Source organism: Apteryx mantelli, chromosome 3, assembly GCF_036417845.1.
Source record: "Apteryx mantelli isolate bAptMan1 chromosome 3, bAptMan1.hap1, whole genome shotgun sequence".
Taxonomy (NCBI): Eukaryota; Metazoa; Chordata; class Aves; order Apterygiformes; family Apterygidae; genus Apteryx; species Apteryx mantelli.
Genome location: NC_089980.1, coordinates 9,104,704 through 9,131,899, shown reverse-complemented (window position 1 = coordinate 9,131,899; position 27,196 = coordinate 9,104,704). Strand labels below are relative to the sequence as shown.

Sequence of the window (27,196 nt, the reverse complement as noted above, 5' to 3'; positions counted from 1 at the left end):
GCAAAGGCGAGCTGCCCTCCTGCCTAGGGAGTGCAGGGCGCAAGCGCAGCCCCCACACCAGTGTCTTTATTTACAGTCCTTGCACCAGGTGCTGGCAGCACAGGGAGGAAGAAGAGAAGGGCTTTTGGGCAGAGCTCACGTCCTCACCCAGAGTCGGGCACAGTGCTCTGGGACAAGCTGAGAGGCCCCAGGAGCAGGAGACGACGCTTAAGCGGCCACGTTCTGCCATATACCCCAGCCTGGCAGGGCTGGGCCCGCAGCGCGGTGCGGAGACCCCCACCTGCTCCCTGCAGAGCTGCCCCCAGGACAAGAGTAAGGCTTGCAAGTTTACAACCACAGCCGGCCCAGAGTGCTGTCCCTCGGAGGAATCAAGTACCCCTCCAGTCAAATCCCTTTTCCTTCAGTACTTGCAGGACACAGCTGTGTGAGATGACCAAATGCCACAGAGCGCACGGCACCCGTGCTGGATGCCTACAGCTCGTCAGCTGGGCTGTGGGCGAGGGGAGCCTTCTCCTGAATGCCGCTCTCCTCCAGGGTCTCCCCCATGGCTGGGAGGCTGTTGGCTCCCTTGCTCTGCTCCTGCCTGGCTTTCTTCTTCTTCTTCCCACTCTTTTTCTTGCTCTGTTTCTCCCCCACACTTGCCAGGTCACCCTTCTTGCCGGTCCACTTCTCTGCCAGGCAGCCTGGGGAAGACATGGGCAGAGGGGGCCTTGAGGGAGATGCTGGGCTCCCCCTGCCCTGGCTGGGCTCCCCCACAAGCATGCACAGCCTACGGTGACAGCAAAATCCCACTTACTTGCATCCTTCCCTTTTAGCACATGGTCAGCGCAGAGAAACTGGGAGAGGTCTTCCTGCTGGTGGTGCCTGTACCAGTCCTCTATCACATCTTCATACTCCTCCACCAGCACATCGCACTAGCGGAGAAAGGAGAGCCCAGCTCTAGGCACGCATGGCCAGGGCAGCAGCTCCTGCCCACGCATCTGCTGCCTGGGATGTGTGCCAGATCCGTCCCCCTGAACCCAAGGCTGGTGGCCCCTGCTCCAGCCTGCAAGCCCACACCAGCCATCAAAGGCCAGTCGACCTGGGAACGGTACCTGCTTTTTGAGGTCGGCCACCTCCGCCGAGGTCTCGTTCCACAGCTCATAGGGGATGTCCATCACCACTTTGACACCCTTATGCACCAGGTTGTGTAGAGTCTCAAACGTCTCCGACATGCCCTGGGAGAGAAGAGCAGCCCTTGTGAAGCAACACTTACCCCCACCTGGCTCCTGCTCTCTCCTTCCAGACACAGGCCGCACGACGTTGCCTAGGGATTCAGACCTGCGCAGGATGGCTGCAATCAGGGGACCCATGCTATCAGTGTCACCAGGACAGCGTTTAACTGGCAGCGAGTCCCTCTCTGCAATGATCCCCTGATCATAAACAAAGCTGGAAAACACAGGCCAGGCAACACGGCCCCTTGAGGCTCAGCAGGTTCCCTCCTGAGCAAGGGAGGACTTGGGCCTGCCCCATCATCCCTCAACTGACCTTGGAGCCAGCATTCTGTTAGCTTTCGGGGGATACAGATGAGGGGACGAAACACGGACCCAAGGTTCAGTGCCCTGACGGTGCAGGGACAGGTGTGAGGGACACTTACAGAAGCACGTGACTGGAGGACAACCCTCACCTTTGCAAATCTGTTGCTGCCACTCCTTTCCTTGTGCAGATTGTAGTCCAGAAGCCTCTTACAGATGTTCTCCGTCACCTCAATTAACCGGATGTCCCTGCACAGAGAAAATGGGAGGGGAAGGGCTCGGCGCTGCTCTGCAGGAACACCTGCAGCACCATGCCAGGCCTCAGACCAGGCAGCACGTGACAGGCGCTGTGGCTCCCAGGCTCTCCCAAGCAGGAGGAAAACACCACAGGCAACTCTGCCCACCAGACAGAACTGGTGCATTTTGGCACCCAGACACTCAGGGAAGTTGTGTGCAGCTGATTTGGGATGTTCCCAGCTCCAGGGGTGGTGACAGGAGACCCTCCCTTTCGCTCGCCTGAGTCACTTACGACTGTGTGTACTTGACAGGTGAGCCCTTCCCGTCCAGGAAGCCATACTTCGTGTCAATTACTTCCTTCGTCTTGCCTGTCTCCTCAAAAGCGGATTTCAGCTCCAGCGCCACATACTTGCACACTGCAGGACAGAAAGCAGAGGTGGGTCAGTAGGTTTTACTGCTCTTGGGCAGACAGCACACTTCAGGCTGTCGCTCCCGGCAAACAGGACTGCTTTAGAAGCAAACGGCAGGAGTCAGGCTCACTAGAGCTGTCACGAGCAGAAAAGAGACACCTTTGCTACTGTAAGGAGAAAGAAATAAGCAGGAACATCTCCAACGATTCCAGAGGAGATGTCTTGAAGCAGGAAGGCCTGAATCAATGCTTCAGTACAAGCTCATCCAAACAGCCAGCTGTTATGTCACAGCTGGGAAGGGAGACAACGGCTCCTTGTAATTTCACCTGCAGGTGCCCTGAGACAGCTCCACTTTCCAGCCATGAAGAGCCTTATCCCTTCCGCCCTGGCAGAGGATGAGTCTTCTTGCAGTGCCAGCGACAGCCTCGCTGTGACTCACAGCTTGTGCTCTCAACACCAACGCATCGCACCCGATAATGGCTCTGCCAGCACCCAGGGGAGGTGGAGATGCAGGGGCTGGGGCTGAGGGCAGTGGGCCCTGCTCCAGGGGAGCGTGTGGGCAGCCGGCATTTGGGATCAGAGTGGCTCACAGGGTCAGCGCCGCAGGATGAGGTGGTGGCTGCGGCCTGCATTGTTGTATGTGGGGCTGTCGGCCCCAGCAGTGCTGTGCCAGGCACCGTGTGTAGTACTGTGGCACCACTAACTTTATAACAGTTTATACTTTCCTTTATAAAACAGGGAGAAAAAAGCTTTATTTCCTCTGTAACAAACAGTCCAACAGAGCTGTAGAAACCGAGAGAGGGAGAAGAGAGAAACATCTCTGGGCTTTACAGGTTTAAGCGTGGAGAGAAGGAAGCTGGGTGCTCTGCAGCCCATACTCCCCTGCGAGATCGGGGCCCTGGCAGGCTCCAGAAGGCCTTGTCCCACGCTGCACACTCTCATTTCCACAGTCCACCTTGTTCTTCAGCCCTGCTTTGGGAGAAAGACCAAGCATCTCCAGCAGGAATGGTCCGACAGCTGTGAGCCACTGCACATTCTCCCAGGCACATGGATGGAGGGAGAGGTGCTGCAGGCAGGAGGGCAGCGAGGGGGTTGCTCCAGGGTTGCGGTGCCCATATCTGCCTGTAAGCATCGCCTGCACCTCTCTGCCTACATCGAGGGCTGAGCGCTCCTTCCTGCAGCCCCTTGCTCCTCCCTCGTGGGCCTCCCTTTCCACACAACACCCGGCTGCTGCAGAGTCTCCACCTCTGCCAGGAGCACTCACTGCCCAGTCCAGTTATTTAGATACTGCCCACTGCTATCGCTGCTGGCTCATACAGGTCCCAAACCTGGGCAGGAAGAGGAGCAACACACAGTCAATGCTCACCACGACGCTTTGTCGAGGTTGTGCGGGTGCCGCAGCGCAGCTCAGACGTCAGTGTCTCCAGAGCTTCTTCCCCAGTAGCGAAAGCTTTGCAGAGAGCTCCAGAGTTGCTCGTCTTCCTTTTCTCTTAACCATCAAGCTCCACATGTGCCTATGGCTGTGCTCTGAGAGCCTAGAAACACAACTAAGCCAGAGGAAGCCACAGCAGACAGCAAAGGCCTGTCACGACCTACCCCGACTCGTCCGCGCTGCTGGGGTTGCTTGTGAACCAAGGGAGGAAGCAGTCGCCGGTGGGGGGGGAACCCAGCCCCTGTCCAGACACCAGCCTGGAGCCTCCCGGGAGCCCGCCCCCAGCCCCGCTCACCCTCGCACTTGCTGGGCAGCCGCACCCAGTCCGCGTCGTCGCCGCCGCCCGCGCCGAGCAGCGCCGCCGCCACCAGCACCGCCGCTGCTGCCGCTGCCGCCGCCATAGCTTCGCTTCCGGGGCCGTGCTTCCGGGAACAGTCCGCCCCGCCGGGTAACCATGGAAACCGGGCGGCACCGGCCAATCGGAGCGGCGCGCGCGTCCCCCGCGGCCAATCCCGCCCGCCCGCCGCCAGCCAATACGGGCGCTCCGAGGGCCGCCGCGCTCGGCTGCCGTGGAATTTCATCCGGGCCGCGCGCCCCACGCGCAGGCGGCGGCGCTCACGTGGCTCCAGAGCCGGGGGGGGGGGGGGAAGGGGGGGGCGGGGGGGGGGGCCGGGGGCTAAGACCTGCCCCCTCCTCCGCAAGAACTGGGGGTCCTTCCCCCACAAAAATGTGGGGGTACGCCCCTGTCCCTCAAATAATTTGGGGTCCCTCCCCCACAAAATGTGGGAGTCCACCCCGTCCCACAAATAATTTGGGGTCCCTCCCCCCCAAAAAATGTGGGGGTCTGCCCCTGTCCCTCAAAAAATTTGGGGTCCCTCCCCCACAAAATGTGGGAGTCCATCCCTGTCCCACAGAAAATTTGGGGTCCCTCCTCCCCCCCCCAAAATGTGGGGGTCTGCCCCTGTCCTTCAAATAATTTGGGGTCCCTCCTCCCCCCCAAAATGTGGGGGTCTGCCCCATCCCTCAAATAATTTGGGGTCCCTTCCTGCCCCCCGCATAATTAGGGGTTCCTCCTCCCCACAAAAATGTGGGGTGCCCTCGTTGTCCCTCCAAACTATTTTGGGTCTCTACCCCCCTACAGCACTCCGGGGTCTGCTCCCTCCCCCCCCCAAATACTTGGGGTGCCTCCAGGGTCGGTGTGGGGTCCCTGCCCCTCCAGGCCGAGGCCCCCCCCGCACTGGCCCTGGGGGGGCCTCATGCCGTGGCGAGGAGGACGGAGGTGAGGAGGGCGTCGAAGAGCAGCACCTTCAGCAGCAGCACCCGGATGGCCATGAGCAGGGCTGCGGCAGCGCAGGCGCGCGGCGCTGCGAGGGAAGGAGCCTCAGCGCAGCCCCCTGCCTCCCCACCCTAAGCCAGCCAGGGGGTTCCTTCGCAGTATCCCCCCCCCAGTATCCCTGCTGGCGTTAGGCTCATGGGGACACAGAAGGGGGGAGACTCACCAGCGGGGGCCCCCGGACATAGCTCTGCCTCGGTGTCTCCTGCAGGGCACAGAGAGCAGCTGGGGCAGGAAGGGGCCCGAAGCCAGGTGCGCGAGCGGGGCCCACCACAACCCCCTTCCTGCGGAGGGGCCGCAGCACTTCACCTCGGCGGCCCTCACGCCCGCTCCCCACCACCAGCCCACGGCCCAGCAGCGGGAGCCAGGGCCATACCGGTGATGTGGAGGGGCTCGGAGCTGTGCACCGGCACGGTCCGGTCGGGCCCGACGTGGCAGGCAAGCGCGTCGCTGTCAGCAGGGAGGACGGAAACGGTGCTGGCGGTGCCGTCGGTCCTGTGGGACACCCCATAGGCAAAGGCGCCCAGGGTGCTGCCGTCGCCGCTGGAAATCCAGACGGCGTCGCGGGAGCCTGGCGGCAGGTCGCTCACCACACAGGCCACCAGCCGCCGCCGCTGCCCGTTCACCACCATGGTCAGCGGAGGGGCCAGCGTGGGAAAGGGGCCTGCTGCTCCGAGGGCTGGGGAAATGGGGGGGGGAACATTAGGGGCTCCTGTGGCCCCAGCGCATCCCCTCCCCTGCCACGGGCCCCCACCCAGCTGCCCCCCACTTTGCCACCTGGCCTTTGCCCGTGGGCTCGGTGGCACCCAGACCGCCATCCCCAAAGCCCACAGCCCGGGGCCCCCATTCGGCCCTGGCCTTGAAGGGTGCCTTGGCCTCGTGCCCCCCGGCCGGGGTACTCACAGGGCAGGAGCTGGAGCAGGGTGGCGAGCAGGAGCAGCCCGGCCACCCCCATGGCGGCGGTGTGGGGCTGCCGGGGGGCTGCCCTGTAACCGTTGCTCACACCTGTGTGTCAGTGGGCTGGGGGGGGCAGCCCAGCCTGCTGTCAGGGCAAGGGGGGCAGAGGCAGCCTTGGGGGAATGGGGGCCAGCACCCACTTTCGCCTTGCAGCTGCACTGCTGTCCTGCAGCATTGGTGGTGCTGACCCCTGGCACCAAGGGGAGTGTGTCCCCCCAAACAGTGATGCCGCCCCATCCCCCCCAAAACACCAGTGGTTACCACCCCATCCCCTCCCCAAACACCAGTGGTATCATCCCGTCTCCCCCCCCCCAAACACCAGTGGTACCGCCCCTTCCCCCCCCAACGCCAGTGGTACCGTCCCGTCCCCCCCGCCCCAGTGGTACGGGCCGCCTCCGGCAGCGAGGCCGCGCCATGGAGCAGGCTCCCGCCGGGCCCCCGGCGGCAGACACCGGCCCCTCGGCCCAGCCGGTCCCGGCCGCGGCCTCCTTGGCGGAGGTGCTGCGGCTGGTGCAGAGCGGGCGGGCGCCGCCGGGTGTGCGGCGCCCCCACGCCGCGCCCACGCGGGACCCCCCCACCGCCTCCCGCCTGCAGCGCCCGCCCAAGCCCTGGGAGAGCCGCCGCGCTGGGCCGCCCTGAGCCCAGGACGCACCGTAAGCCTCGGCCCTTCCGCCCGCCCTGCCGGACCCCAGCCCCCTGGGCCTAATCCTGCCGCGAGACGCCTGAAACCCTGAGACAGCCCCCGCGCTGCCACACGGCGCCGCGGGGGCCATGCCGCCCTCCCGCACCGTACCCCACCGGACGCTGGTGCACACGGATGAGCCACTGCCCCTGCAACACATCCCCCCCCCCCCCCAATCCTATTCTTCCTCTAACACGTCCTACCGCCACCCGCGGGCTTACCCCTTCCAGCCTGCCACTGTAGGGATGGCTAACACGGCAAAGGCTGTCCCACAACCCGGCTTTGAACAAAGGTTTTTTTAGAAACATATAAAACAACTCTTAACAAGAGGTACAAAACTTTCCTTCCGCATGCTCGACCCCAACAGAGCTGGTCACGCTGGGCCTGGGCACCAGCCCAGTCTCCCTTGAGCAGGCACTTGGCATGTCCACACGGGAGATGTTACAAAGAGCACCAGAGGACGTGGCAGTAGGTGGGAGCGCTACCAGGGCCTTCAGGGACAGCAGAACAAGGCTGGCATCAAGCTTGGGTTGCCACAGGCAACCCCGCATGGGGCGCTTGTACGATGAATGTAAGACAAAGCTTCTGGTGGATGTGATTTCCTGTCCTGGGGCATCTACGCAGCTGTGCTAGCAGCACCAAAGAGCTGCTGCGTGACAGGGCCAGGCTGAAAAGCCACCTGCTTTCTTCTTCAGCCAGAGACAACAACGAAAATCACAAAGCAGTGCGACGCAGCACAGAGAGGCGCTGAGCTCAACAACATCAAATGTGGCTCAGTGATCTTGGTTTGTCTTACTGTCGGGCTGTGACTGACTGCGCTACAGCTTAGTGCTTTTCTTCCTCTTACTGAGTTGAGGCATATGTAATAAGATACAAAAATAAAACAGGTCCAATCACTTTAGCACGCAACCATCATTAAGGCATATGTTTTGCAAGTTTTTTTTCCCTTTAAAAAAGCAACAAAAATATCTTTTTTGGTTCCTTTCCAGCATTCACTTCATGCTGTTTTATGACCTTTTCATCTTCACAGCTGCAGCCAGTTCTCAGAGAACGGAGAACCCTCACTGCTTCCAACCCAGCAGCCTCGTGGGCACAGTGATACTGCTTGGTTTCCATACTCCACATCTCAATAGCCAGTGATCCTTTATGAAGTGCAAATGAACTTCAACAGCGCTGCATTTCTTAGCAACGCAGCTTAGCAGATTGCCCCATCCCAATACAAATAAACTAATCTCACAACCATTTGAAGAACCTGAGAACTGACTTAACGCTCGAAACCCTCAAGGGGAAAATGCAGGACTTGTAACAGGCGCTCCCTCCCTGCCAGCAGCAGAATCACTGTGCCTGACAACAGAGCTACTCCACATTGAGCGTTGTTTTTATGTTCATGGCTGCCAACTCTGCCACGAAGTAGCGGAAGACGTGCGGCACAGGGACAACCTCAATGGTGTCAGCCTCGCTGCAGACAGAACACGAATATCTCCTGTTGCTTGCCACAGAGGAGGAAGGCGGAGGTTGCTCAAGCAGAGGAGATGTCATACTTCCACAGCTCATGCAGACATAGGCTATGGAGCCATCGGAGCAGTTGAACAGGCGGTCTTGCAGCAAGAAAGATGTGCCATGAGCTAACAAAGCATCGCGTTCCATCTCGCCAAAGCGAATGCCACCTTCCACATTCCTCCCCTTGATGGGCTGGTTGGTGATGCTGTCTCGGGGCCCTGTAGTCCTCACCTGGAATTTGTCTGAGACCATGTGGCGCAGGCGTTGATAGTACACGACTCCCACAAAGATCTCCGCTTCCAGCTCCAGGCCGCTGACTCCGCTGTACATCTTCTCAGTCCCAAAGAAGTTATAACCTGCACCCAGTAAAGTCTCACCGAAGTATTTCAAAGCAGAGTTCTTCTCTGTGAAGGTGAATGGAGTGGCATCGTAGCAGACCCCGTGCAGCGCTGCGGACTTCCCTGCCATGCTCTCTATTAACATCCCAATGGTCATACGAGAAGGAAAACCATGAGGGTTGAAGAGGATGTCTGGAACCATCCCATTCTCTGTGAACGGCATATCCTCAACTGGCCAGAGCTGGCTCAGGATGCCTTTCTGTCCATGGCGGCTGGCGAACTTGTCTCCTACAGTTGGATTTCGGGGAACTCTCACAGTGATGCAAGCCTTCTTGAATTTCCCAGTGCCACGGTCGTTACTGCACAACCTGACGTTGTCTACAATGCCGATTTCCTTATTCCTGTGTAGGTGGGGAAAGAATCACAGCAAAAGTGTCAGGTGGGCTAATGATTTTTAGCTAGGAAAAGGAATCGAAGGAAAACAAAACTGCTTTGGAAGTCACATAAAATGGCTTGGGACTGCTGGGGATCAATGCATTTCTTGAAAAATACCATTCAGTAGCGAGGGAAATCAGCCTGCTAAAGAATTAGAGCTAGAAAGCAATACACAGGTATCACACACATACCTTGGTTTGCTGTTTCTAATACTAAAAGCGGAGCTATGACTTTCAAGTGAACAAATAACATCATCCACGATTTAAAAAACATTTAAACCTAGTACATCTGTATAGTACCTGATCTGACAAGCTGAATCCCAATGCCCATTTGTTTTGTTTTAAGGAATGCTCCTCCCGCAATAAATTCACACTGCCTTGGTGGAATATTAAAATAAAGAACTGAGGTCAGTGCAAAGCAGAGAGGAAAGCTCAGAGGAGGAAAAGAAGGCACAGTAAGAGCTGACATGGCCTTTGCCAACAAGCTCCTCTGCTCAGTGGCATGCAGCTTCTCCAAATGAATCATCAGCTTGACATTTCACATGTTAGGTGCCTCGTGCAGGCTTAATTTTTGTTGTGAAGCTTTCAGCACAAACTATCTGCCCATTTTGGAGACAATTAAAAAATAGACTTGCCCAAATTAAGTGAGAGTTACTTTTTTCCTTTCCTTTGAAGATCCTCATGACCACAGTTTTTGCAGGACTGTACCTGGTTTAGAGCTATTCTTTTGCAGTGTCCAAATGTAAGCAAGGTTCAGGCCACCACAAAAAAGAAAAACTGAGCTTTGTAAGCCTCTTCCAAGCTTGTTCAAAAGTTTTAAGTCAAAGCCTCTCTCCTCCATCTCTTCCCAGCCACACATGAGATCTAGCAGTGTATGCAGCACACCTTTATGGCAGAAAGAGAACTCTCTCTAAGGGTCTTGGGTCTCCATGGCAAGCTGGGGGCAGGAACCAACACTGAGGGCAGGAAGCCTTCCCTCTCCCTATACACCTTAACAACTATCTGATTTGGAGCCAGAATAGAAAAAAGCTGGAGCACAGAAGCAGGATGGCTCTCTAGACAAGGAGCCTGAACTAAGACCAGGCTGGCATGAGAGAGCTGGGGAGCAGGAGCACAAGGTGGGACAGGAGCCTGCCAAAGTATGATTAAAGAAAAGGAACAGACTGAGTTGACAGCAAATTCCCGCAATCCCCCACTGCCATGTGCTGAATCTCTTTGCAACTTAGCTCTGCTCTAAGACCAGGATTCACTCTACCCACCCACAGCAACCTTGCAGTGCAGCTAAAGACACCATTTATTATTTAGTAATAAAAAAATGACTTTCTCAGTGATGCTTGTTACTGTGTTACCCAAGTGCTCCACAAACTAATTTTTCTTCATAATGTGAATAATAAATAGCATTATCTCCACTCTGTAAATAGTGCAGAGACACAGGTAAGGCCTGAAGATGTATGCATCTGTGGGTGCAGAATGTATTTAAATATATCCTTGTTTTTGTTAATGTTTTTGTTTTCCTTTCCTGAAGGGACTAAGAGGATTTTTAGTCAATGCCTCAGGATCTTTCTCTCTTTCAACTGAAGTTCAAATCTTACAAAACTTATGCCTGAAATACTCTGGAAGGAGGGGAGGGGGAAGATGACACACTTGGACATTCCAGCTGTTTGGACATTGCAAACTAATAAAAATGCTTTGATCCCCAAATCCTGTAACAACTGCTTACAAGGTTTCCTAGCAAATCTCTGGGAACAGACACTTAAAAAAACCCCAAAAACACTAAACATCTTACTCAATTCAATTAACAAAAACCTATAGAAAACAGCTGCAAGGGACAGGCAGATGAATGGTCCTCGGGAGACAGCAAAACATTTGTGCAAGCTCACCTTCCCCACCAGTCTCAGATTTACCTCTACAGGTAAATCAAGCTCTGCAGCTCTTCAGGGTAAGCTAGCTTAGAGAAAAGCCAGGATACATGGCTGGGAGTTGCCTACAACATGAGTTTTATGCTCTCCCTCTCAGCACACGGACACCTGAAACACTATCGCTGTTAGGAGAAAAGGGAACACCTGGAGAAAGGACACTGAAGCTCATCAGGGCCAACTATTATCAGACTGTTCACAACTGGCTGTTCGGAGCCAGGAGGGGCAAGTGGAACTTACTGATAGTACACAGTGAAGGTCTCCCCAGTGCTGAGGTTCATGAAGCTGTAGAACGGATCCCCTGGCTGCAAGATGGAGCCAACAAAAGGTAGTCCGTCAGCATCTAACTTCTCTGTAAAGTTCACATCACCAGGCTTGACACCAAATACTAAGGTATCGCCTCCCCTGTTGGCTCTAAGGGAAAGGTCAATGCTCTCCACCTTGATAACACTTCCATAGGCAAACCCTCTCTCCCAGGAAGATTTGTTCACAATCTAAAAAGGAAAAAAAAAAAAAGGCCTGTTAAAGACTCACTAATAACTTCAACAAAGAAATGATCTCCCTTATGATCTGACACTTACCTTTGTAACATCACCTTCCTAAACTAAACCTCCCAGGAAGTCAGCATTCGTACAGACCCAAACAACATACTGAAACTCCTATTTTTTCCCAATTTCTGGAAACCTAGCACCTTGCATGAAGGAGCTCTGCTCTACTCTCAGTACCTCAAGCACTACCTGCGTCAGACAAATAATAGTTACACTCCTATATCTGCCCTAATGGAGCCTGTGGACTAGTGGAAATGGGCTCCTCTCAGCTAGATACTGCCCTTCTTCATAGTCTCCCACATCCAATTCCTCTACAAACCAGCATGATTCGATTTCTCCTTTTGGTGCCTTACCATAGCGTCTTCCATGTCATAGCCACTGTAGGAGATGACAGCCACAACTGAATTGGTACCAATCGGATAGCTGTCCATATCATAGTAATCATACATGCTGGGCCTCACCAGGGGGCTCTGGGGGGTATGAAGGTGGTACAGCTTGTTATCTGAGCGGTCCTTGTAGTTATAAACTGGAAATCCCATGGTTTGCTTTCCTATAAAGAAAGCAAGCAAGCTGGACTTACTCAGGATCAACTCAAAGTTAATCAATGATTCATCCTCCAGGTATCTTGTTGGAAAAAAAAGCTGGAAATACTATTTAGAGGGATTATTGACCTTTATAATACTTGGAATTTAACAATTGCCCTAAGTCCTGCTATAAAACTGTTTCTATGAACCACAATATTCGACTCCCTTCATATCATTAAATAGAGAATTTTTGCAATTTTGTGCCTTTTACTGAAATTTCAAAATCCCCAAATGAGGTTTATTTAAAGTTTCACACAGTGAAGCGTATTTTACATATTCTCAGGCCAAAGAGCATTTGCTACTGCCAGTATAAATATACTGGCAGGGAAAGCAAGTTTTGAACATAGTCACATTGGTACTTACAGGAAAAAAAAAAGGGAAAGTGGTAGTGTTTCAAGGCCACTTTTCTGATAATATTCTGCCAGAAATGTAATATGCTAGCAATGCCGTGGAGGTAAGAAGAGCTGCTCTCCCACAGTCCTACTCACACTCTTCCCTTAGCCTGCTTTTTTTTTTTTTTTTTTTAAACTTTTAATAAATATCTTGCACATCATTGTGTGCAATGCACATCTTGCACATGCTGACTGAAACTCCATCTAGGCACTCTGTCTGAAGGAAGTTGGGATAATCAAGTAAGCCAATTTAAGTACTTGTTAGATAGCAGACAGAGAAAACATCTGTTGCCAGACTGTTGTATTACTATCCTGCAACAGATGTTTAAAAATTGTCCTCCCAAAAGCTGCAGTGTCAAGATAGCACAATCACTCACTGAAAACAGGCAGCAAAGAAAGCCCAAACTATGGCAGAGCATCTACTCCAGCAACCAGTCAGAAATAGGTCAACCTATCTCACTCATGGGGACAGAGGACTGTTGGCAGTACAGCTATCAGATACCAACGTCGCCAAGCAGTCGGCACAGGGTGGTGCCCCTCCCCTTGTCTGTATGGTCAACAACCTTGAACCAAAAAAAACCCAACGACAAAAAAAAAAAAAAAACCAAACCCAAACAAAAAAACCCAAAACATCAGTGCAACAACTTATAAATGGCCACCGGAAGGCTGCCAGGATGATAAACTTGATTTAATTTACTTTATGAGACAACTGCTGGGAAGGGCTGTTATTTGGGAGTGTAGGGAGACACACTGAAACAGACGTGGGAGAGATTTCTTCCCTCTTCCCTTGCCTGGGGCCTCACAGCATTAGCTATTACAGAACTTACCCATCTGGCACTGGTACATGTTTCGTGGACTTTGGTTGTGATCAGAGAAGGGGATGAGGTTGGCCACCACACTCAGAATGCTGTGAGGGAAGAGCTCCTGGTGAGTGGTCACTCCGGGCACAACCTCCGACTCCAGGGCGGCAACGTTCATGAAGATCTGCAAGAATTAAAACAGACACTGCCCATTCACTTTGTTCTTTTAAAGAGAAGAAAGCAAAATAAAGCTGCCTCTCCTATCTGCTCATCCACTTCAGTTTTAGCTGTGCTTGTTGTCTGCACCCTAGCATATCAGCAGGCAAGAAAAAATATCAGACAACTGTCAAACTACCCATCACATCACAGACTGAGTACAGGGAAAGTAACTCTGAAAACAGGAAATTGCTAGAACCCATTGCCATTCATGTCTCCCACTTTAACTGTTCTGAATTACCAAGTCCGCAGGCAAGCCACTGCTAGGCTGGCTATGGGGAATTTGGAGAACAAGAGGTAACACAAGATGAGAGGCTACACACAACAGCAACCCTCCTCCTCAAAAGCTTCACTAAGTTAATACCAAGAGCGGATTTCAGCAATCCAAAAGACACCTACAGCGCCCGTGTAAGAAATGTACAAGAAACAAATCAGTGAGATATCAGAAAACCCTTTTGCCACCTATTCTAGCTCTTCAACTCAATCTTGCATGTCCTGTTCTCAGCTGCCTTCACAAGTATTTCGGAAGATACTATTTTTGATGCAGGATACTTTTGTAATAGACAGCACTCTGTAAAGGAAACATGCACAATCTACCTGTTCCAGGGTACCAATCCATTCTTTCCTTCCGTAGAACAGATTTCTGACAGGCCGCACCATCCGGCAAGGGGTAGTAAAAATGAACAATCCAGGGTACAAACCAGGTTTTCCTGTCATTGGGATAAGGATCACTTCTGCCCGTGCAGGAAACCTCTTCTCTTGTGTTATCTGTTTGCACAAAGAAATACCAGTTTAGAAACACAAATCAACACTGTTCTAGTTAATCTGCATTCAACAGGCTAGTTTACTCGCACAGTGAAAATACCAACTACAAATGTAGCTACTAACATAAAATGGAGAAGAATAGATTTTCAAAAATATTTCTGGAAAGATTTCCACCAAGAAAATGACCGAATATCTCTATCTTACATTTTTCAAGAAAAAAGGTACTTGTAACAGCAACTACTTCACAAACCAAGAGACCAAACGTATGTATATAAACAAGACAAACTGAAAAGCCCACTCCAATAATACCATCCAGCCAAACATAACTTATAGGGTCAGATTAAAAAATAAATAATAAATAAATGGAAGTTAAAAAAAGAAATCAGGAAAAGTTCCAAACATGTATATTGAGACTGTTAAACTACATCACATTTTAAAGAAGACAACCTTGAAACACCGGAGGGTTTCTGCAATCTGCGGAGCCAGCTCCTGCTCTACCCAGCCCACCACAGAGCCATCCAGCACAACTCTGTAACACTCTGCATAAGGCTGGCTTGGAGTCCCATCAATGGGAGTGACACCTGCGAGATGAGGAAAATGGTAGAAGGAAGAGCCAAAAAGCAAACGAAACATGGAAGTTATTTCTGCAGGAAGCCTCAATCCACACCAAAAAGCATTTCAAGACATTAAAGACAATTTAGGCCATTGTACAAAACAAAAAGGCAAAGCTGTAGATTACTTAACAGAAAATGTCAAATATACACAACCTAGGATGGCACTCTCCCTGCCCCTTACTTTTCTGAATGAAATAGTCTGACTACCACAATAATGGGAATTCTAAATTAGCTGTAATTTAATTCAGCTGTCACCAGCAACATTAAAAAAGTCTGTTTTACCCAATTTCCTAGAGCTTGTATTGTGCCCTTCCTTGGGTTTATGTGAACATTTTCACTCTACAGCTTAGAGGCACATTTATTTTGAACACCACATTCTCCAAAAAGTTCTAACACTTATATAAGCAATGTGCTACCTGCCATTAAACAGAAGCACAATAAAAGCAGGTTTACTTTGATTTCACTTTCTGATTTTACTAATTTACAGTAATGGTACCTGGAGAACATTTCCCAGATACGGGTTTACAGGACAGAAAATGAAAAAGGAAGACTGCTTCATGAAATGATCAAGCCAGTAAAACGTACCTAGGGAACATATCAAAGGTGGAAGGTCTGTCACAGACACCATCTCTGTCACTATTTCACACACAGCTGTCATGTGGTTCATCAGACCACAGGGCTCTCCATCTGGGGTGTCCACGGGGCACAGGAACCCCCACGATTCGGGCAGAAGTTTGCGTACAGTCGTAGTTCTCATCTGGGAAAATGCTGACCCCCTGTGTATACAGCGGAAGTGGGAAAGGTAGCGAACAAAATTCAGCTTGTCTCCTACCACACACAGACCGGTGTCCTGTAGCATGCCCAGGCCTTAGGAAAAAAAATTGAGACTTACGTCAGCACGTCATCCAGCTTTGACAAGATAAGAATAGTATTACAAGTCATTTTAACATTTTTCGCTAACAAGACCTAAAGATGCTCACACAGGACCCCAACACTGTAAGGCACAGATGTATTCAAGCAACTCAGTGAACTGCAGAGGCCAAGAGACTTTAAATTCCAAGCTGTTGCTTCAAATCCAATTCCTTTTAGAAACAATCAAGTCACTCCCATCTGTTCAATGAAACAACCTGGGGACTTGTACCTGGTATCAAAGACATTTTCATGAACTTTGAGGGTCAAATGAGTGTTTCTAGTGAACATTCAATTACATCATTACACTAGATAGCTCAGGGAAGCACCACGTAGTCTGAAAAATACAGTTTAAGTGAAGTAGTTTCTCTCTGTTCAAGCTCACATGACTGATGGCGCAGTCCTGAGAAATAAAGGTCACTTTTGTCTTAAATTGTATCATCATCTTCTAAGAAGAAATAATCTTTGGGAGAACAAATGAAAACACAGTTGCTGCTTTGGCTGATGCTAAATTTAGGTTCAATTATTTATCTAGGTAGAGTCACAATTCTAACAAGGAACGTTATGTTGTACCATGCATGAAATCTATGTTTGCGGAAAAATCTCACCTTTTTCTCTCACCTATCCCCTTCCCCAAACCACTGTCTTCATAAATTCATTTACAGAGTACAATGCCTGCATACAAGCAGTTATTTTCAGTTAAGAGCTCAGTTTTCTGTACTTTTATCTCATTCTACTTAGTAACAAACAAACAAACAAACAAACAAAAAGGCTTCCTGAGCCTTAAAATTTACCAGTTTTAGATCGCAGGTTACCCGTCGCAAGCAGATATTCAAATGGCTTGGTAAAGTCCGTTGTCAGGCCAAATGCCTTCATCAAGTTGTCTGCATTTATACTGATATCTGCCTTTTCTGTTCTCTTCTCCAAAACAAATTTAACAGAATGCAACCAGCTTTCAAGCCTCTCCTGTGGTTTAAGAGTGAGAGATTTACATTTAAAATAGGAAGATAAAGGATCAAATTAGAACTTCGTATTTGTCACGTGCAAGGTTAAGTTTACTGCAGTACAGAAAGCCTTTGAAATCAACAGGATGGACAGTTTCTAGTGATTCAGTAGTTTTTCCAGCCTTATTTCCTACACTGCCTTCATCCTACCAGAGCATTCAGGGTAGCATGCCAACACAGACCTGCCAGCAAAACACCCATCCTACCTTTCCTGTTTTCTGGTGGCAGTTCCATATAGCACTAAAATGCTTCACAGAAAACACATTTTATTTTATTTCTAAGTCACTGAGAAACCTTGTGTAGTACAGAAGTTTTATTAGTCTTTCAACAAAACAACACTAGAGAAAATTTTTGCTAAAAGGGTGAAAGTACTGTTAAGAATGAGTTAGCTGGTAACTCAGGGAAATATCTTTACTTGGGGATGACTACTACTTCCCAATGATTTTCATGGTTTACTCAAGCTTTTCCTGAACAGGAATTCTTTCCTACTGGCATCCTAAAATGAAAAAAAAAAACCAACCCAGAAATAAACTGAATTAATATTGAATTGGAATAGATTGAGAAGCTGCATTTTTACATCATCAATAATACGATAAAATTTTCTTTAATAAAAAATTGTTAAAGTCAGAAGCATGCTATTGACTTCCTGTTCAGTAAAAAAACTTAAAGACAGAGCAGAGAGACAGAGAGAGATTGACAACGAAACGAATCACCACTTTGGAAAGAAGGGGGCAAAGTATTTTCTTGCACGTTTGCCACATGAAACAGCAGCAAGTCCACAATGAGGCATATCGAACTGCTTTACCACTAACATATCACTTGATGCAAAAAAAGTATGCTGTTCCCAAACCCTCTTCAAATACCAGAAGGACAAGGTATTCCTCCTTCCCCGGACTCCCACCCCGTATGGGGCACTTTCATTTGCTCCAGAAGGCTCTGAAGCTTTTTCTTCCAGGATTTATATGGGCTTTTCTTCAGCAAATTTAGTACGCTATTGCACTATTGCGACAGCTAAGCTCTCCCTTGATTACACTGCTTCATTACATTAGATCCAGTGTGCTCTCAGTGTTTGTGGCATATCCAGGCTGCCTGCTCCTTGCTGCCTGCTCCTTTCTGTGTCCTGCACTTCTCTCATCTCATGGTCAGAATTTAGGATGGACTGAACGACCATTGTGTTGTTTGGTTTAAATCCCTCAAGACCTTACCTTTAAGAACATAAGGAAAAGCTGTCCTGGGGTAAGCACTTCTTGATTCATCAGACTGTCTGGATTATCCTCCATACACTCCCCTTTGGCAAAGGCATACAGCTTCCGGGTCATCATACAAAGCAGGTAGAACTTTTCAGTTCTGTTTGTCAAGTGTATGCAGATACACTTGCTGGAGGAAGAGAAAAAAAGGACAATTACCACCATTTTTTCATGCCAGCTGTTTTTCATGCTTGTCCTAAATAATCTCAAACCAAATGCTTTAGCTAAAAAACAAAACAAGACACAAGCTTTTCCAGTCACCCTTAATACCATGTGAAAATTTCAAGAGAAAACAGAGATTGAGTAGACAAATGACCATCTTGTTGTTACAACAGGCGAGTTTTATCAGGAATATACCTGACTGATTAGGTGAAGGTGAACTTCAGGGAAGGCTAATTTTACGCACATTAGACGCCCTCACATGTAGACAGTTTATGTACGCAGATACGTGAGTCAGGACAGCTCAACAGGTGAGTTTTGTACATGATTTCACAGTGAGTGCAACACCATTCACATACGTGTGTATGTCCACATATGTGCACTCCCTCCCCACCCCTCAAAACAACAACAACAAACAAACAACAACAACCACCACCACCCACAAATTCCCCCCCCCCCAAAAAACACCATGAGCTGGAAACTAATAACAAATCACAAAACATTTCTGCTAACACTATCAGTGTCCTGCCACAAGTTGTTCAAACCTCCATTGCTATTAACGCACACGTGGGAAACTGTGGACCAAGTAACATTCTAGTGCAAGCAAAAAGGTAGGTCATTCCTAATTCCCACTAAAGCAGATCAACTCCAGACTTGCTTTCCAAGACACAACAATATTTAAGTACCCCTCTGAAGCAGCTGCAGGCTGCCTTGGTATTTCCAGCCATCTGATCACTCCCTATTTACAAATACTCAGACCTGGGAATCACAAATGATCCTTTTTAAAAGCTTACTAATCTGTCAAAGAGCAAACACATACTTCACCTGAAAAAGATATGATTTAGTTGAACACTTGTCACACTGACAGCCTCAAAGCTAGCCCTTCCATTCCTACCTAACTTATTCCATGGAAGAAATGGGATTTTAAAACATCATCTTGTTTCTACTATTTTAAAAGATAAATGCAATTCTCCTAATAGTGGCCAATGAATGCACAAAACAGGTGATATTAAGTGCCACAAACTGCAGTATCTCCGTTCAACAAACTCAGCCTCGAGTAGTCACAGACCTAGTTCTCACTGCTCTTCTCTTCCTTAATCTGGAATATTTATGTATTTCATTAAATACACCATAAAATCGTGTCTAAATAAGAAAGGGTAAGGTCTCCTGAAACCAGGCAGATCCATTTTGTGGATGCTTGTATCAATCTGTAGAAATTCATATTTCTGAATACCACAAATTCAGATTATCATTAATATCATGAAGTCTTATCAAAAATTGGCCACTGACTGTCATTTTACAAGTGCATGTGAAAACCATAACAAACAGTGTGATACAATATGGCAGTTTTCTCAAAGTTGCCTATAGTTTTAAAACAATTAAACTGAATGACACCCTCCTAAATGTATACACACTTCAAAATGAAATCAGCAGCCTGTTCGTTGCTGTACCACTCAGGAAGGTTAAGTTTTACTCTGAAGCTCTTCCCCAGGTATTCGAGGACATTTTGCTGTGTAAAGCAGCCTGCATCCACTACCGCTCTCATCATTTCAGCGATGCAGTTCACATAAAAGGTGTCACCTTCATTCTCTTTGACCAACTCTTCAAATATCTGATAGTCCGAGAAATTAACTAGTGCCTGAAAGACAGAAATGCAGCAGATCAGGAAACAGAACAGTTGCAGCAACGGCTGGCCCTAAAATAAAGGAACAGAACCAGGTCACACCACTGATTTAGGTTTTCACTCCTCTAGAAATACCCTTCCACCGTGCAAACTAAAAACTACTGTGGGGCTGAACTGCTTAAAGAGAAACACAGGGATATACATACCCTGATGATGACCATTTGTACTCCCAACCTACTGAAACCCCTGGGAAAACAAGTGTGCACCCTAAAAATAAACAGGCTTCTTCTGTTTAGGTAACATTTACTTATATTTTCACAGAATGACCTCACTTACAATCATGAATTTAATCCACTATTGTTTCAAACTACTACTATCCTCCTGCAAGTCAAAAGGCAATTTTTGCTTATTAGAAGGAATTCTCTTTAGCTTCAGCACTTCATTACTAAAGCTCACACTAAAATCCAATATTCTTAGTTCTTTGTGTTGTAAGGTTTCCTAATTGTTTCTTTAAGTCAGGGGTAAGCGACTACTTTGCCCACCAATGACTTCTGTATCTACTGACAAAATTCACTCATCTTTAAGTAAACTATTTCTCTGTTGGATTTAATTAAGCTTCAAAACATTGAAATGAAAAATTGTAGGCTATATGAAAAAGACATGCAGGCAGGTTCCTTTATCACAGGGCAAAGTAAGCTCAGTAGTTATTGGTTCTGCTGCTTGATAACCATCATATCTACAACTTGAGAACCAGCCACAGCACATGCTGCCTCTTGTCATGGGAGAGCACTGGAATAATTGCACAGCAGGGATGAGAATAATTACATAGAATGAGAGTTAGAGCCAGAAAAAGAGTGCAGCAGGTGCCTCAGAGAAGAACCAGGTTGCTGCACTGGGACCTGAACGGGCCACAAGAAACCAGTACAGAACTGAGCTTGAAACAGGGGGGTCTTATAAGGATGCAAAGCTACAGAACCTGCTGCAGGTAAAATTTATGGCTTAAGTACCGTGGCACTGCTACTAGAGAAAGCATGCTTTTAAAAGACAGAAATTTGAAGACCTGGCTGGAGTCAAACTTCTGCCCGTTATCTGAAGAACAATTTAAATCCATCCACTGTGCTCAAATAGACCCTTCTGTTTTTTTGTCTCCCAATTCTTAATTGCTTACAGTTCCAACAAGAAACAGTATTTTATTTTTTCCTCAAAAGAGGAGCCAGTTCACCAATTTACATTTAGATGGGACAACCTGACTGAATTAATGCTGTTATTCACTGAACGCTTCAGCCATAATTGAGATTGACTGAACTTTTCCTTATTCTGCATGAGTCATTCTTTTTAAGAAGAAAAAAAAAACCCAGAGATTTTGAAATCTTTTACATCAGGTGGAAAACTCCAGAGTTCTTCCAAGAGCTATTCTTCCAGAGCATTTAGTAGCCAGAGCCATGAAACCTTTGTGTAACTCTCCCCTCCTCTCTTTACACTGTACACATTTCCTCTGCTGCAACTGTGTGTTACATTATACGCATAGGCTTGGTTTGAACTCTAGTTCTTCAGCTGGGATAGGAAGGATGACGGAAAATACCTCATGTGGAATTAGCTACTTGTTAAGTCATTACTCAAAAAATAAATGTTTAGCAAAACTTCTGTCTTTGTTCAACACAGAAAGCACAAGCATAATTTGTTTACCTTCAGAGCAAATCCCAAAGGAAGGAAGAACAACTCTTTCTGAAAAATGAAGTTCACCATCACACAACCGTTTTCCAAGTAGTGAAGGTTCATATTTATTGCAGTGTGCTCATCCTTAACACAGTGCAGCACTACTCCTGTAAAAACGAACACAAGCAAAGACCAATGTGAGCTGTACAGAACCAAATGACGACATTCCCGTGACACGTCCAAACAGGCATGAGTTACAGAACTCATTATAGAAATCTAGGCATTTCATGGTTTAGAACACAAGGCAGATCACCAACCAGAGCATGTCTCCCATCTCAAATAAATATGCCAGCTCAGATCAGTTTTTAATGGACAAATGCCTACAGGATAGTTGGCACTCTTACTGAGAGGCTCAGAAGATGCATAAAGGTTTTAAGAAAGGAAAAGCTCCAAGTCTGAACTGTCCTGCCTATAATTTTAGGTTGTAAGATACAGCAACATACAAGTACTTGTTCTAATTTCACTCTGGCTCAAGTTTTGTATCTCTGTGGTAGGGTGGTGCCTTCGAAGCAGTGTCTCTTGGTCCTACTATGTGCTGTCCACTTCAGGGCAAAGAAAAAATAAAACAAATGGGAACTGTTTAAACTGGCACTGCCTCTGAACTAATTCCTGTGGAACTACAATGTGTTCTGAAGCACCATGGTTCAGTCAAATCAGCAGATGGCAACACCTGAGTGCAAAGATACAACTTTTGTGATTTAGCTGAATTTTAAACTTGTTTTGCTGAGTATACATGACAAAGTTGTAGGACAGCTAAGAATCTAGCTAATCTGCTTTATGTAAATAAAATCTGCCACCTTGAAGTGCGGAAAAACAAATTCAGTTAAATGACTTCACCAGTTTATGCTGATTTCTACTAAAACTATGGCTTTAGTTATACCTTCTGCGTAACAAAAGGTTTAATTTACTGCAAGGTCTAAGAATACAATTTTCTTGCTCAGCATGGATGGTTCAGACAGCTTCCAGAAGGCAAGAACCTGCCTCATGCTTGCGCCATTATAGTGTTAGTGATCCTTTATTTTTCTGCGTAGTAAAATTCACCTCAAAATATAAATATTATGCAAGAGCTGCACCAAAACAAACTATCAAAATATCAGCTACAGTTAGCCAGTTACTCCTGTTTGTCCTCAAGTAGTTATTTGAAGGATGCTGCCAGAAATTGTTCAGCTTACCATACTCTGTGAAACCAGGGCCTCTGTTTTTCCACTTGTGTCTCGTCATTGCAAGAGGGAAATTCCGCCTGGGCATAATCAACATTCTAATAACTTTTTCTAAGCCATTAATTATAAAGTAGCCTCCCATTTCCTGGCAGAAAAAGAAAAATGCTCGTAATGTGTTTAGAAACTCATAATCCAGCATTTTATGAAAAAGAAAAAAAGCCTGCGTTATACAGTAAGAATGGATTATTTTTAACTATTATTTTAACTATGAAACACACAGCACGACATATATTTGAGCGCTGTATTTGGAAAGGCTGCACCTGTTACCATTGACTATTAAGTCTAAGTCTAGCATACAGTGCAAGGAAAGGGGAGCATGTTCTACAATTTAAAGGAAGAAGGAAAAAAAACCCCAAAACTGTGTGATCAGCTGAACAACTTCAAAGAGCTGACATTAACTGTATTTTTTAATAAACACTCTGAAGCTCTCATTTCAAAATTTCAGATCAAGAGGGATCTTCAGCACAGACAACCTCTTTTTAGTTTGATATAAACCTAACACTCATAAGTTTATAGCCCCCAAAATTGTATGTCATAGGAAAAAAAGAGTTCCAGTACGAAGTTATACTATGAATAAAGGTACAAGTGGCATACTAGGCAGCCAGCAATAGTGTATCATTGTAGATTCTTTCATAGTTTGCTTGCTCTTGAATATTTATCTGATCTCCAAACAATCACAATACTTAAAAAATTACAGCAATAAATAATTTTGTATTCAATTGCCCATAGTTGACATGCTACTGGGGAGACCTAGAAAAAGCTGCAGAAGGGAACCGAGAATAAAAATCTCTTTCTCAGTACCTGTTTGCCAAATCTTTGCCTCCACAGATGCCTACTCTCAGCTACACGGCCTCAACTACTGGTAGTAGTTGAGAAGTTATATAATGGAACTGTAGGTATTAGCACCAAGCAGATCCCTGCATTCAAAAACTGCTGAGATTTTTAGTTTTTCAAGATGCGGTATGGAACCATTATAAATAGGGTACATTCAGAGAACTTAAGTCAAACTTGGGGTGGGGGGGGGAGCTAAAGTGCTTTAAAGAAAAGCAGGCTTTACACATTACTCATACAAAGCACAGATTTTCCCGACTCACAAAAATCCAGTTACCTCTTCTTCCTCATGGTGCTGGATGAGCTCCTGTGGAGAAAGATTATAGAGGTTGCACAACTTAGACTTCACCATGATTGGAATATACCCCAGGGGCTGTTTAATGGTCCCTTGTGGAATGCCATTCACTGACCAGCTGATGTCAGCCTAAAATGACACAATACAACGCAAAGGGTTAAGCAAATTAAGTTGCCTGTTTTCTGCTATATTGCACACTTAATAAAACCACAATAAGCAAACTTCTATCACTGTAGAAGAAACATGACAGTAATAGTAATAAAAAGCAGAATTAATAAATTCAGGGATAAATATTACACTCTGGAAAACAGTCAACATGGGTTTGCAGAAGAAAATCAGACAAGCCTAGGACTACGTAAAGAAACTGCTAGTCAGGTGAACAAAGCTGAAACAGTTTATTTAGCCTTTCAGACAGTACAACAAAGCAGCCTAAATAAACAAAGGAGCCACAGGATAGGAAAGGAGATCTCAGAAGTTAACACGTGGTTAAAGGAAAAAGTGGAAGAAAACTCAATGCTCAAGTGCTCAAACTCATTGAGCTCAAGCTCAATGGAAGGAGATCAACAGTGGAGGCCTACAGAGATCTTTCCTAAGACTTGTCCATTTAACACGTTCATAAGTGATCTGAAAAGTGAAAAGGAAAAGACAGTTTGCTTAAGAAAATAATTTATTTACAATAATAAGATCTGACAGAGGGTTTGCAGAAGGATGCCTTGACTGTAAGAAATGAGGTGATAAAATGCACAGTGGAAAAAAAAGAATCTTAATTTTATACGCAGAATGATGGGCTCTAAAGGAGCTACTGCCACTCAGGAAAGAAATCTTGGCATTACAATATGAAAACATCAGCTCAAAAGAGTAAACCAAGTCTTAGGAATTACCATGAAAGGGAACAGAAATGTTCCTGTGCTTCTCTACATCCATGGTGCACCCTATACCGAATCCTCAGCACAGTTCTGGTCTCAAGCCTAAAGAATGACCAAAGGTATGGCTTCCAATGGCTTCTGCATGAGGAGCCGCTAAAAAGACCAAGACTCTTTAGCTTAGAAAAGTGAGAACGCCAAGAAGGATACGATGGAAGGCCATGCAATTAAGAGCAGCACGGTGAAAGCAAACAGGGAATGACTGTACACCAATTCCTGCTGCGCAAGAGTGGGAAACAGGACAACTAGTCCAAGCACAGGGCAATACTTTCTCACACAAGGCACAGCAAAACTGTTGTGCTGTGACTGTCAAACATTTACACAGATTCAAAAAGCAAATAAACAAATAAACTTAGGAAAGAAAGAGTGAAGCGATTAAGGTATGAACAATAAAAAACCCAAGAGCCACTGGGAAAATGTCTGCGAAGAATCTGTGCAACTGCTCCGCTTCTACGTTCAGACAAGATATTTCACTTAGAGCTACTTTTACCATAGTAAGTTATAATGCTTCAAAGAAAGAAAGGAAAAAAAACCCAGAAACTGCACACATCATTCTCTTGCAAGAGACTCGTGTAAATTTACACCTTGGACAAAGTTACACAATTTTACTAGCAAACAGCAATGGTCCTCTGATGCTTTCACAATGCAAGGGAAAATATTTGCTAGGGATGTTTCTCTATTCAAATATCAGAGCAATATGGAAAACTGATGAACATGTGATATGAACAAGAGAGATTTATAATTCTGGGCTTTTACACCAGAGCAATACTGATTCTGAAACCTGGATTCCTGCAAAAACAAGATTTGGATTATCACATTCTCTGAGATTAAACAGGTCTCCTTCCAAGATCTTCTGAGCTGGCTAGCTGATTTCTGCACAAATTTGACAGCAGAATAAGGAAGATGATTAAGGTCCTATGAAAAAGAAGGACAGAGGGGAAGAGATCTTTTCAGTGTTCAAGTTGAAGAAAAGTTTTTGCTGTGAGCTCATACTTCATCAGAACTCAAGGCTCCATACAGGGCACAGTTCTTTGAAATACCTCCAAAGCAGGTGAAACTTGAAAATGATCTTTAGCTAAAGTACACATAAATTTGTGGAGAAACTATCTTCAGTTAGCTTTGCTCTTGTGGAACTAGTGATGTCACACTACTGTATGTAATAATGTAATACATATTAGACCCTGGAGAACAACGGTATACTCCCTGTGAGCCCCAATGCTTACACCTCAACACTTACAGTTATTTTCCCCCGATACGTGCTTCGGAGGCCCCTGCACTCTGCCGGGTAAACTTTCATATCCTGACAGATGGTTCCTTTTGGCACCATTGGAGGAGAGATGGAAATTCCAACAATAGCCAGCGAGATGCGATCGCTTTTGAGAGCGAACTCCAGCGGGTGGAGGTCCTGCAACAGAAACACAAGGGTGGTCGCACTTAAGAAAATAATGTATGTCAGAAGCAGAACCGAGAGGGCTGCCGGAGCGGGGGGGCAGTGAGGAAGCACTAGGAGGGCAGCGCTGCGGAGGGAGCCTGAGCGCATCCCCGCCACACCCGCTCTGTCCCCCCCAAGTTACCCGCTGGCCATCCCCACACTTCCGTCTTCCTCAGGCCACCCCCGGATGTCCCCTCCGCTGCGCCCGGCGTCGCCCCCGCTCTCCCAAACCACCTTCCTGGCTCCCCTGACTTGTCCCCCCTCAGCCATCCCCCAAAGCCACCCCCCTTTGTCACCACACCGCCCTACGCTCCCCCCCCCCGGCCGCCGCAACCGCCCCTCAACGGCCCCCCGCAACCGCCGCCCACCTGCACGGCGCGGTAGACGCCCTCGCTGATGGCGTAGTTGAAGGAGTCGAGGTGGGCGCCGGGCAGTTCGCGCCGGGCCTCGCCGCGCGGCCGGTAGCAGGGCCGCGGGCGCAGCCGGTGGGGGTCGCCGTCGCCGCCCTGCGCCATGCCCGCCGCCATGCCGCGCCGGGGCCCGCCGCGCGCCGCCGCCGCGCCGCCTGCTGGGATGCGGGCGGGGGCGGGGCCGGGCGGGGCCGCCGCGCGGCCGCCCCGCCCCCGCCGGCCGCCCGGGGACGCGCGCACCCCACGTGTGTGTGTGTGTGGGGGGCCCCTCCCTTCCTCCCTTCCCCCCTTCCCCGCCGCCGCGCATGCGCCCCACTGCCTCACCCACGGCTACGTGCGCCCTAGCTTGGACCCCCAGATCCGCGTTCTCCCCAGGACCGTGTTCCCCCCCCCCCAGGGCTGTGTGTCCCAAGGGCCATGTGCCCCCTGGCCATGTCCCCCCAAAGCTGTGCCCCCCCCCGGCCATGTCCCCCCAGGGCTGTGGCCCCCAGCCATGCCACCCCCCAGGCTGTGGCCTCCAGGGCCGTGTCCCCCGGAACCGTGTTCCCCCAGCCAGGTGGGCCCACATCTCCCCAGGGCCATGCCCCCCAAGCAGTGTCCCCCGCCCCCCCGCTGCAGGAACCCCGGCAGCAGAGGCAGGAAAGCTCCGCCCCCCCCCCCCCCCCCCCCAGCCATGCTCCCTTCTCCGGCCCCCAGCTCCTCGGAGGAAGCAGGCGGGGAGGCACAGGGCTGCACACCCAACGCGTGCAAACTC

The 27,196-nt window shown here is 48.3% G+C and overlaps 2 protein-coding genes across 3 annotated transcripts; both read right to left on the bottom strand.

Moving 5' to 3' along the window:
• Positions 1 to 17: 17 nt before the first annotated feature.
• Positions 18 to 5,923, bottom strand: CNPY3 (canopy FGF signaling regulator 3). Of its 2 annotated transcripts, XM_013954404.2 has the most exons (7): positions 5,830 to 5,923; positions 5,303 to 5,605; positions 2,044 to 2,167; positions 1,667 to 1,763; positions 1,095 to 1,217; positions 797 to 914; positions 18 to 683 (listed from the first exon to the last, which is right to left on the bottom strand). In XM_013954404.2, the coding sequence occupies exons 1-7, from the start codon at positions 5,879 to 5,881 to the stop codon at positions 472 to 474; spliced, it is 1,029 nt and encodes a 342-aa protein (XP_013809858.1). In that variant the 5' UTR covers positions 5,882 to 5,923; the 3' UTR covers positions 18 to 471. The 2 variants fall into 2 exon arrangements, with proteins under 2 accessions (XP_013809858.1, XP_067148755.1); XM_067292654.1 differs by lacking the exons at positions 5,303 to 5,605; positions 5,830 to 5,923 and adding an exon at positions 3,889 to 4,068.
• A 922-nt stretch (positions 5,924 to 6,845) lies between these two features.
• POLR1B (RNA polymerase I subunit B) lies at positions 6,846 to 26,559 on the bottom strand. The gene is made up of 15 exons (XM_067292653.1): positions 26,401 to 26,559; positions 25,838 to 26,005; positions 23,660 to 23,806; positions 22,504 to 22,636; positions 21,302 to 21,438; positions 19,407 to 19,630; positions 17,791 to 17,962; positions 16,376 to 16,547; positions 15,258 to 15,539; positions 14,506 to 14,639; positions 13,891 to 14,061; positions 13,105 to 13,261; positions 11,655 to 11,851; positions 10,994 to 11,247; positions 6,846 to 8,804 (listed from the first exon to the last, which is right to left on the bottom strand). The coding sequence occupies exons 1-15, from the start codon at positions 26,557 to 26,559 to the stop codon at positions 7,922 to 7,924; spliced, it is 3,390 nt and encodes a 1,129-aa protein (XP_067148754.1). The 3' UTR covers positions 6,846 to 7,921.
• Between the last annotated feature and the right edge of the window lie 637 nt (positions 26,560 to 27,196).